The sequence below is a fragment of the Ahaetulla prasina genome, chromosome 1, assembly GCF_028640845.1.
Source record: "Ahaetulla prasina isolate Xishuangbanna chromosome 1, ASM2864084v1, whole genome shotgun sequence".
Lineage (NCBI taxonomy): Eukaryota > Metazoa > Chordata > Lepidosauria > Squamata > Colubridae > Ahaetulla > Ahaetulla prasina.
Window position 1 is genome coordinate 24,611,294 of NC_080539.1, and position 11,341 is coordinate 24,622,634.

Here is an 11,341-nt window from a genome sequence, read left to right on the forward strand (position 1 = left end):
CTCAAACATGCTTGACAAATAAATAATAATAATAATTGATTGATTGATGACTAGAGACAGAGAGCAATGCAAGCCAACCAAGGCTTCTCCTCTAGCCAATTAGCAGAAGAATGGAAAAAATAACAATTTTCTTAGTCAAATGAAAATAAAGAAACAGTTCACATTAAGGAATCTCACCTTCTCTCGCTTCTCTTTCTCACTCTTTTCATCCAGGAGGATTTCAAACATTTGCTGCACTCTGGCATCAGTGGAGAATTGAAAACGTAACTATGTCAAAGGTGAAGAAAAGGACAAAGATTATTATTCAATTTTAGTTGGGTTCTTGGTGATCTCCGAGTTAGCTTTTTCTCTTGCAGACTTTTCATCATGGGCTAGGTAACATCACCAGTGGATGTGATAAGGAAGTTCCTAACTGTTTATATATGATAGTTTGCCCTATTAACCAGTGATGAAATTCAAATATTTTGACTACCGGTTCTGTGGGCATGGCTTGGTGGCCATGGTGTGGCTTGGTGAGTGTGGCAGGGTAAGGATCAGGGGTGGGTTTTACTTACCTTTACTACCGGTTCACAATGGGAGCGTGCGTGCGCGCTTTGCTCACGCATACATGCTTCTGCACATGTGCAGATCACCCTTGATGACATTTGGGCGGTTCTATGGAACCGGAGTGAACCGGGAGCAACCCACCACTAGTAAGGATACTGCAAAATCTCCATTCCCACCCCACTCCAGGGGAAGGATACTGCAAAATCTCCATTCCCACCCCACTCCAGGGGAAGGATACTGCAAAATCTCCATTCCCACCCCACTCCAGGGGAAGGATACTGCAAAATCTCCATTCCCACCCCACTCCAGGGGAAGGATACTGCAAAATCTCCATTCCCACCCCACTCCAGGGGAAGGATACTGCAAAATCCTCATTCCCACCCCACTCCAGGGGAAGGATACTGCAAAATCTCCATTCCCACCCCACTCCAGGGGAAGGATACTGCAAAATCTCCATTCCCACCCCACTCCAGGGGAAGGATACTGCAAAATCTCCATTCCCACCCCACTCTGGGGCCAGCCAGAGGTGGTATTTGCCGGTTCTCCGAACTACTCAAAATTTCCGCTACTGGTTCTCCAAACTACTCAAAATTTCCGCAACCGGTTCTCCAGAACCTTTAAGAACCTGCAGGATTTCACCCGTGCTATTAACCCTGACTGGGATATCGGTGGTCCTCATTTAATGAGCACTTGTTCAGCAACCATTCCAACTTGCAATAGTGCTGAATGAATGGTCCTTACAACTTGAATTTCCAGCAGTCGCAGTGCTTTGCAATCATGATCCAGGTGCTCATATGCACATATAGAACACATCCACTTCCAACACAAGAGAAAAATGGTCTGATCAGTGTGTCAAGCCTGCCACTCATTTACCTTCTCCTGGATAGCAGTGCCCAGACGTCGAAGGGCCTCCTGAAAACTTTGGTTCCGAGGTTCGATGGTGGCACATCTCTGGACATCTTTGAAGGCCTGATCCAGCTTTCCAAGTTTCTCCAGGGCCTGGCTACGTCGGTATAAAGCCTTAATATCAGAAGGGTTGATGTCGATAGCTAGAAGGAAAATGATGGCAAAATTGAAATGATACCTGACAGCATCCACTTTGATCAAGAGAAGAGTTGCATCTGTCTTTTTTTCTTATTCCATCTATTTCTATCTTTATTTGCTACATTTTTTTTCTATTCAAGTACTGTTCAATATTTCTATAGGGTGCAGAAATGTATGTGTTCTGACCTAGGCTTCCCAAGAGCATGAAGCAGACTCTTTGTCCTGATAAAACTTCTTTTATTTAGGTTAAATTCCTCTCCAGCAAAGTCTAGGCAAACAGTCTTTCATGAGATTTCACAACTACAGACCTTTATCAGGCTTGGAGAGTTGCTAGGCCGATACCTTCCAAACACTAGGCTGGAGCAACAATTACTTGGCAAGAAGTCAGGAACAGATCTTCACCCTAATGAATTGAACTAATTATCTCCTGCCAACTCCCCTCCCTTTTCGCTCCTCTTTATTCCATATGGGAGGGCCTATTCACCGTCCACCTGTGCCTTTACTCCCAGGTCGGCCCTTGTTCCTTAGCTGTTCCCTTCTGCTGGCAGCTCTGCGCATGTGCACATCGGGAACAGGCTCCAGCTGTTCTTCTGCCCCACTGATATCCGACTCCTAAGGCAGCTGAAAACTGTTGGGCGTCCCTGGCCCCATTTCTGCCTCTGATGCAGAGCGCTCATCAGAGCCTTCCCCAGACTCCAGGACTGACCCATGTTCCTCCTCAACTTCCTCATTATCTGAGTCTGCCACCAACTCCGCTGGCGGGCCACAACGGTATGTAACAAATAGGAAGAACAGAACCAACTGGTTTTCTTTTCTTACTTTAAGTAAATATCAGCAAATCTTGATTATTAAGTTCATAGCAAGACAGGTGACCTCTTAAATCAAGAGGATACAGGTCCCAAGCCTACATGTGACTCACAAATGAAGGTGAATATACATGTCCCAGGATAATGTTGCAGGATGTAATCTGGGATGGTCACCGGGACCAGAGGTTTTGTCTTCCAACTTTGGGACTCATGCTGGAGCCTGCTAGAGAGACGTTTCCTGAAGATGGGCTCCAGCACGAGTCCGAGAGCTTGGAAGACAAAACCTCTGGTCCCGGTGCCTGACCCAGACTGGATCCTGCTACATGTGACTCTCAAGGCTTTGGGTGTGTTCCCAGGAGTCTTTCCAAAATTGTCACCAAACTATAGTGGAAAAGTGACAGCAAATTATGAAATAAACATCAACCACATCAGTGGTGGGTTTCAAAAATTTTTATTACTGGTTCTGTGGGTTTGGCTTGGTGGGCATGGCATGGCTTGGTGGGCGTGGCTTAGTGGGCATGGCAGGGGAAGGATACTATAAAATCTCCATTCCCACCCCACTCCAGGGGAAGGATACTGCAAAGTCCCCATTTCCTCCTGATCAGCTAGGACTTGGGAGGCAGAGAATAGATGAGGGGTGGGGCCAATCAAAATTTTTACTACCAGCTCTCCGAACTACTCAAACCTTCCACTATCGGTTCTCCAGAACTGGTCAGAACTTGCTGAAACCCACCTCTGAACCACATTAATTGTACTTAAAGGTATATAATATGAATTCTATTTAGCTTCCAAGCCCATGTGTTGCCAGCTTTTGAGACCAATATATTGTAAGCCAAATTTAAGTTATATTTTTATCCAAGGTATTATTTCTTTATCCTGGCCCCTATTTTGGGCATGATAAGCAAAGGCCTAGTGCAAAGCAAAACAAGAGAAAGTTATGCATTTGAGTACAAAACAATCTACCTCTGGTGGATGTTAATTTTTTGTATTTATTTATATTTCATATGGTGGGATGCGATGGCTCAGAGGCTCAGACGCTGAGCTCGTTGATCAAAAGGTCAGTGGTTCGAATCCCTAGTGCCGCGTAACGGGAGCTCACAAGTAACGGGGTGAGCTCCCGTTACTTGTCTCAGCTTCTGCCAACCTAGCTGTTCGAAAGCACATTAAAAATGCAAGTAGAAAAATAGGGATCACATTTGGTGGGAAGGTAACAGCGTTCCATGCGCCTTTGGCATTTAGTCATGCCAACCACATGGCCACAGAGACGTCTTCAGACAGTGCTAGCTCTTAGGCTTTGAAACAGAGATGAGCACCGCCCCCTAGAGTCGGGAACGACTAGCACATATGTGCAAAGGGGACCTTACCTTTACCTATATTTCATATTTCTAAACTACCCATCTGCCTTAAAGTGGGACCCTAGGCAGTGTACAATCTATTACAATTGATAAATAAAATAACATATAAAATTAACATTAAAAGTAAAAGTAAATTAGAACTAAATATTTTAAAATTATAGACTAATGACAAATTAAACTTCAAAGGAGTAAACATACTAACATGGCTGTTTAATGTTGGTTATTATAAGGCGGGGGGCCTCTCTTAAGTTGTACTATAAATTATTGTATTATACAGTGCAGACACTTATCTTTTCTCTTGGATTCATGAAACTCCAGCAGGAGCTTCAAAAGATTGATTAAAATTCTACTGCATATATCCAAATCCTAATGGAGCATCTAGATTCTAGAATATTTTAACCATCGTTTAACTTACCTTTAGTTGCATCTGTCGTCACTTGAGCATATTTCTCCTATATTTTTCAAAGAAAAAGGAATTTTTATTAGTGATTAAGAAGGTTGCTCATGGGATGTTCATTTTAGTTTAATATGAATCAAATTCTCTCCCTCTCCAGTCTTTGCATTTCATCAGTTTTATCTCTTGAAAGTCAACTGCCTAACAGATCAATCATTTTCAGTATCTATATAAGATAATCCGTTTTGTGTTTATTAATTTTTTAAACAGACCAGCTAACCAGCTTTCTGTTAATTTCCAAAATGATTAAGTGGATGATATCAAGAGATAAAAACAAATTAAATGGTCATAGAATGGAATGAGAAGAAAATTTGGTGAAGAGCTCAGATAGATAATTCTGTAGCTGCCTCTTGAATTCAAATAAATTAGTACAGAATGTAGCAACCTAGAAACAAATCTCCTGATTTAGAGCACCTGTGTAAGCACCTTCACTCAGCATTAAATGTTCTTTTTCAGGGTTTATTCACAGCTAAATAAGTATATAATTTATTTTTAAAAATCTTCATAGAATTATGCTGCAACTGTTCTAATCAGCTGATTAATTCAGTGGTTAAACATATATTAAAAAGATGAATTGTGTTAAAATCATTAGCCAGCTTTTTTGAGATGATGCATGAGTCCCAGAAGGGATCTGCTTGGAAGGAACAATTTCTCCAATGCATCAGATGGTGAATGCTGCTTTTAAAAAGTAGCTGCTATCTTTAATTTTTATAAGTGATCATTTTTATAAAAAAAAGTGTAATATGTAAATGTAGAAGGCAGATAGAATGGCCTTGAGGGATAGAAGAAACAGCCACTGCCAAGGCAATCAGATAAAAGAAACAGAATATTTTATGACATGAGAACTTATTCTATAAATAGTTAATTGACAGATATTGAGGTTAGAGGAGTGGATTTATTTGAAATATAGACTACATAAGAAAGAAAAACTGGAGTAAATATTTCGATGGTTATTTAAACATACTATAATGGAAGACAGTATACTTTTCAATAAGAATTGATATTATTGCATATATGTTTATATGTATCTGATTATAATGATTATGGTGATGTTTATATGTTAACACTTTGGACATTTAGAAAACACACTGTTCAACATAGAAATGGAATATATGACACAAAACAATAAAACATATTTATATATTAAAAAAAGATAAAAGAAACGGGAATACAGGTCAGAAATCTAACATACATAAATGTCTCAGACAAGCCCTTTTCTAGTTCACCCAAAAACAAAGAGAAGATGTGGGAGAAATGCATTCAGACTTGCAAGATTCTGTTCCTGAAGCTTTACAATAAAAGTAGTATTGGCTTGTATGTCTTTGGTTTTGCTAGTCTGCTCTGTTTATTTATTTAGAAAATTTATATGGCTACCGAACTCACTCACAGCGACTTCAGGTGACTTACAAAAATAAAACCCCAATACAAAAATCAATAAACCTATACCCTCCTGATGACAACAATCAAACCTTGATGGGCTCCATATCGACCTGGGCAGAGGTGGGTTTCAGCAGGTTCTGACCAGTTCTGGAGAATCGGTAGTAAAAATTCTGATTGGCCCTGCCCCCATCTAGTCTCTGCCTCCTGAGTCCCAGCTGATTGGGAGGAAATGGGGATTTTACAGTAACCTTCCCCTGGATTGGGGAGGGAATGGAAATTTTACAGTATCCTTCCCCTGGAGTGGGGTGGGAATGGAGATTTTATAATATCCTTCCCCTACCATGCCCACCAAGCCATGCCATGCCCACCAAGCCACACCCACAGAACCAGTAGTAAAAAAAATTGAAACCCACCCTGGACCTGGGGTCCCCAGGCCCATCAGCAGAACCATGTGTTCAGGGCTTTTTGAAAGAGTATCAAAGTGGGGCCCAATCTTATTTCCACAGGGATGATGTTCCACAAGGAGCCACCACACAGAAGACCCTTCTACTTCTTTAAGAGAAGGGACCTGTAACATTCCTTGCCTCCCTGCTCTGATAGGTTGGGTAGCTATCATTAGGGAAAGATGGTTTTTCAAATAACCCTTGAAGATCTGACATAAAAAATATTATATAAGAGGACATGATCTAGATGGCATCTAGGATACCTTCAGTGGTGGGATTCAAGTAGTTTAACAACCGGTTCTCTGCCCTAATGATTTCTTCCAACAACCAGTTTGCCAAACTGCTCAGACACTTAACAACCGGTTCTCCCGAAGCGGTGCGAACTGGCTGAATCCACCACTGGATACCTTCCAGTTGGATGATTCTGTATTTCAAATATATTGCCAAATAAATTTAACAACCCTAACTTTCTATATGTGTTGGACTTCAACTGTCTGAATCCCTGGTAAGCACTGTTGTTTTTTATATAATTGCATGGGTTTATGAAAATTCTCAGTCATACAGGTCATGGTTGTCCCAAAGGTGATTTTTCAAGAGGCAATTGGCCTTTCTGTTTTTTCTTTGAAGATGTTTTGCTTCTCTTCCATTCAGCTCAGAGCTGAAAAAACTTCTTGGAAAAGAAGCGAAATGTCTTCAAAGAAAAACCAGAAAGTCCAGTTGCCTCTTGAAAAATCACCTTTGGGACAATTGCATGGATTGTGTGTATATGTTTATTTCTCTTCTGTCAGGTTCTCATCATATGCTGAATAATAAACTGCTATTGTGTCATCTAACATCAAGTGGAAAAAGAACTCTTGAATCTCACGAATTACCATGAGAAGTTGTCAAAAATCTCACGAGATCTTGGCAAACCATTAAAAGTTTGTGCAGCCTTTGGATTCTCTTGGGAGATAATGACACTTGGGGGCATAGATAGATGTACCATTTCGATATCATATGGCTTGCCTCCTAGAGGCGGGACATTGTGGATTGTTGACTTATCTGACACTCTTTATCTGCATTTCAAGAGTCTTCCCTCACCTCTCCATAACATTTCCTTACCTTTTTCAGAAAGCACGCTGCTCGGTTTCGATATAAAACAGCCTGGAGTGATGGATCTTTAGCAAGTTTAAGTGCTTTAGAGTAGCTTTTAATAGCATTCTCGTAATCATTGTCTTGAAAGAATTTATTCCCTTCTTCCTTCAGCTGCACAGGGTCCTCCATCTAGAAAAGAAACAAATAGGCCTTTTTAAGGGATGTCCCAAGTCCAGTGGTGAAATCCAAAATTTTACTACTGGTTCTGTGGGCGTGGCTTGGTGGGCATGGCAGGGGAAGGATACTGCAAAATTTCCATTCCCACCCCACTCCTGGGGAAGGATATTGCAAAAACTCCATTCCCACTGCACTCTGGGGCCAGACAGAGATGGTATTTGCAGGTTCTCTGAACTACTCAAAATTTCTGCTACCGGTTCACCCCTGCTCTAGTCACACGGTCCTGTCACTACTAAGGAACAGACCAAAAAAAATAAGCTGTCTTTTATTTCTTAAAATTTTATTCTGTCTTTTATTTCTTAAGATTTTCTGTGGGATGGAAGAAGGGAAAACATGCAAGGAATAGCTAGAAAGCGAAGTGATTCCAAGTAGAAGACCAAAATTGCCTGTAAAAATGGGTTGAATACCAGTAGGACTTTTAGAGAAAATCAGACCAGGTTTCTCAGTTCTAGATAATAAAAATGTATATAAAAAAGCAATCTCAGATTGGAATATAATCAGCCATAAGGACCAAAGTCCTAAATTTGGCAATGCAATCTCAGTCAGATTGAAGACTGCACCAAGAATTTTATTAAGTTTATGCAATATAAAATACCAATGAAAAGAAAAATAATAGGAAAAGGGAAAGAGAGTTGTAGGATAAAGGGGGAAATAAAAAAAAAGGATTGATTTCCAATTTTTTTTTCAGCAAAGTACAAAATAGAATTGCCAGTCTCTACTTTTTATTTTACTAATTTAACAAGTATTAGTCAATTCTATCAGAACTAGATTAATCAGCAAAACCCAAAGTCAAGACTTTGTTTTGTTTTTTTCTGTCTCAAACACGAAGTCCAATAGAAATAAAACTGGATTGTTCTTTTGTCTAATTAAAACAGTCTATTTGCCCATCTCTGCTAGTTCCATCACTTTTTCCATCTATTCTTCTGTTGTGGGGATTGACAGAAAACTGCCCCATGATTTGCGTGGAATGTTCTTCAAAATGGACAAGGCCAAATTTCACGGTGGGAGAATTTTGAGGGTGGTGTCAATCTGATGGCCTGCGGGCCGGATGCATCACATGCAGGCAAAGGCAAAAAATGCTGTGATATATCACATGACATGACTGACTTTGACACCCATGAGATTGTGGCTCCATAATTGAATTACTTGATCTGGACTGCACTAATCCAGATGGCTACTAGTTGGCCGCAAAAAGATGTATAATCATCTGTTGCCATCTTGTGATGGTCTGGATTATTTTTTTTCAGTAGTTTTACCCTAATTTCTCAATTTCAAACAAATTGCAGAAAAAGAACCAAAACTACCCAACATCTCAATTTCCCATACAGTTCACATCAGAATATCTTGAGTTAATTTAGTTTGCCAGATTCATAGCCTGGACAGCCTTCCTTTCTCTTGGCTGAGAAGATAGTGGCTGCACTTTGAAACATCTGGGAAGTCCCAGTTGGGAGCAGAGGTGGGTTTCAGTAGGTTCTGACCAATTCTGGAGAACCGGTAGCGGGAATTTTGAGTAGTTTGGAGAACCTGTAGTAAAAATTCTGACTGGCCCTGCCCCTATCTATTCTCTGCCTCCCAATTCCCAGCTGATCAGGAGGAAATGGGGATTTTGCAGTAACCTTCCCCTGGAGTGGGGTGGGAATGGAGATTTTACAGGATCCTTCCCCTGCCATGGCCACCAAGCCACGCCCACCAAGCCATGCCACACCCACAGAACCAGTAATAAAATTTTTTGAAACCGACCACTGTTTGGGAGCAACCAATTTACTCTTTATTTGTTTTGTTACACTGTGGGTAACAACACTCACTAGTAGGCTTTCATTCTAAGAATTCCTAATAACCTCATCCTTCACAACAACATTGTTTGGCATTTTGTTACAGGTGGTCCTCGACTTACAACCATTCATTTAGTGACTGTTTGAAGTTACAACAGCACTGAAAAAAGTTACTTATGACCATATTTCACACTTATGACCATTGCAGAATCCTCATGGTCATGTGATCAAAATTTGGAAGCTTGGCAACTAGCTCATATTTATGATGGTTGCAGTATCCGGAGTCATGTGATCACCTGTTGCGACCTTCAGATAAACAAAGTCAATAGGGAAGCCAGATTTACTTAACAACCGTGTTACGAATTTAACAACAGTAGCGATTCACTTAACAACTGTTGCAAGAAAGGTCATAAAATGGGACAAAACCCACTTAACAACTGCCTCACTTAGCAACAGAAATTTTGAGTACAGTTGTGGTCGTAAGTCAAAGACTACCTGTACTTTACCCATATCACTTTGTAAAATATACATAACTTTGCATCTCCTTCATAATTCTCATCCATCATCAATAAATTCTTAATTATATTTGGACATCATTTATATATAATTATATATAATTCATGTATCTAAAGTAGCAGACTTTAGTTTGAAGACAGCCTATGATATATCTTCATACATTTATGAGGACCATTTATTGATAAAAATTTATAAATCCTATAAATCAACATTTTTTTCATGCTTGACTTCTAATCCCTGAAGTTTTTTGGCAACATTTTTCAGATAGTGGTTCATCTTTGCTTTTTTTTTTTTTTTTACATTTATATCCCGCCCTTCTCCGAAGACTCAGGGCGGCTTACAGTGTGTAAGGCAATAGTCTCATTCTATTTGTATATTTACAAAGTCAACTTATTGCCCCCCCAACAATCTGGGTCCTCATTTTACCTACCTTATAAAGGATGGAAGGCTGAGTCAACCTTGGACCTGGTGGGGCTTGAACCTGCAGTAATTGCAGGCAGCTGGTTTTAATAACAGGCTTCTTAAAGCCTTGAGCCACCACGGCCCCTTTTAGGGATGAAAGAGAGGGATTGAACCAAGTCACCAACTAACTTTGTGGTTAAGGCGGGAATAGATCTCACAGTCTCTTGGTTATTAACCCAATACCTTTTGCTGCTATATCAGGCTGGCTTTCATTAAATAAACAGTAAGTGTTATTTTCAGAAATGGATTATCATATTCAAGTAATTTTCTTTTATCTTATGTTCACCAGAATCCTGTGAAGTTCCTATGAAACACTGTTTAAACCAAAGAATCAAACTGGTTAAACTGTATTTCTCTGATCCCATTCCAGTACCAATAAATCCACTGCTTTATTGGTTTCAATCTTCATATTTCTGGCCACACATTGATAATCTTTATTGCGTTAGTTGCAAACAAAAAATATCTATACCCTCTATACTTGGACAATTTTTAGATACCTTTGGGAATTGTCCCAATCATCTGATGAGACGGAAAAAAAGTCCAATCACAGTCCACATACACACGCACACTTGTAATAATCCTTGGCATTCAAGCAAAATATTCCCTTGGGTTTTGCTATTGGATATTTCGCCATCCTGTTTGCTATTAAATCTCCATTTATGCTTCCCTTTCCTTACCTTGCACAGTCTCCCAATTCTTGAGATAATCACCAACTTGGATTTTTTTTGTTGTGGTCACTTAACCGAGCTCTCTCTCTCTCTTTCTCTCTCACTCTTGGAGCAAGTTGGTAAGTGTGGCTGCCTGGAGTTTAGATAGAGGTATATATATAGCTCAATGAAATAGTTGAGAGCCAAGGACAAAGCACAGTGAGCAAGAACCTCAGGGGTGAGAGACTAATTTCTAGATAAATCAGACGGTTTGCAATTGGGCACAAACAACGCAATTAAAAAATTCACAAAACCTCACATCCAAATTTTGCATCAGCCTTTGGCAAAGTTCAACACTGGAGCTTTTCAAGGCAATAATGCAATAGCTATGGTGCTTTGTCCACCCTGCCAAAATGTACAAGCCCCTCTTCCCTTTCTATTTAAGGAAGAATGAGACATTTGAAACTCTGGAACAAATGGCTTCACTCCAGAATCCTTGAAGAGATCCAGCAGCAGCTGTGACAGCCAGGGAATCTCTAGTAACTTCCAGAACTCACCACCCCTATCAGAAATTATATTCAGAAATGACATTCCAAAAAACAAAA

At 40.1% G+C, this 11,341-nt stretch overlaps 1 protein-coding gene across 1 annotated transcript in view; it reads right to left on the reverse strand.

Moving 5' to 3' along the window:
- UNC45B (unc-45 myosin chaperone B) overlaps positions 1–10,911 on the reverse strand; it is a 35,750-nt gene extending 24,839 nt beyond the window's left edge. Inside the window, exons 1-5 of the mRNA XM_058164459.1 lie at positions 10,767–10,911; positions 7,130–7,291; positions 4,167–4,203; positions 1,420–1,595; positions 178–267 (exon numbers count right to left, since the gene is read on the reverse strand). Of these exons, the coding sequence (XP_058020442.1) occupies positions 178–267; positions 1,420–1,595; positions 4,167–4,203; positions 7,130–7,291 (465 nt within the window). The 5' untranslated portion in view covers positions 10,767–10,911. The remainder of the gene's footprint in view (positions 1–177; positions 268–1,419; positions 1,596–4,166; positions 4,204–7,129; positions 7,292–10,766) is intronic.
- Positions 10,912–11,341: the final 430 nt, after the last annotated feature.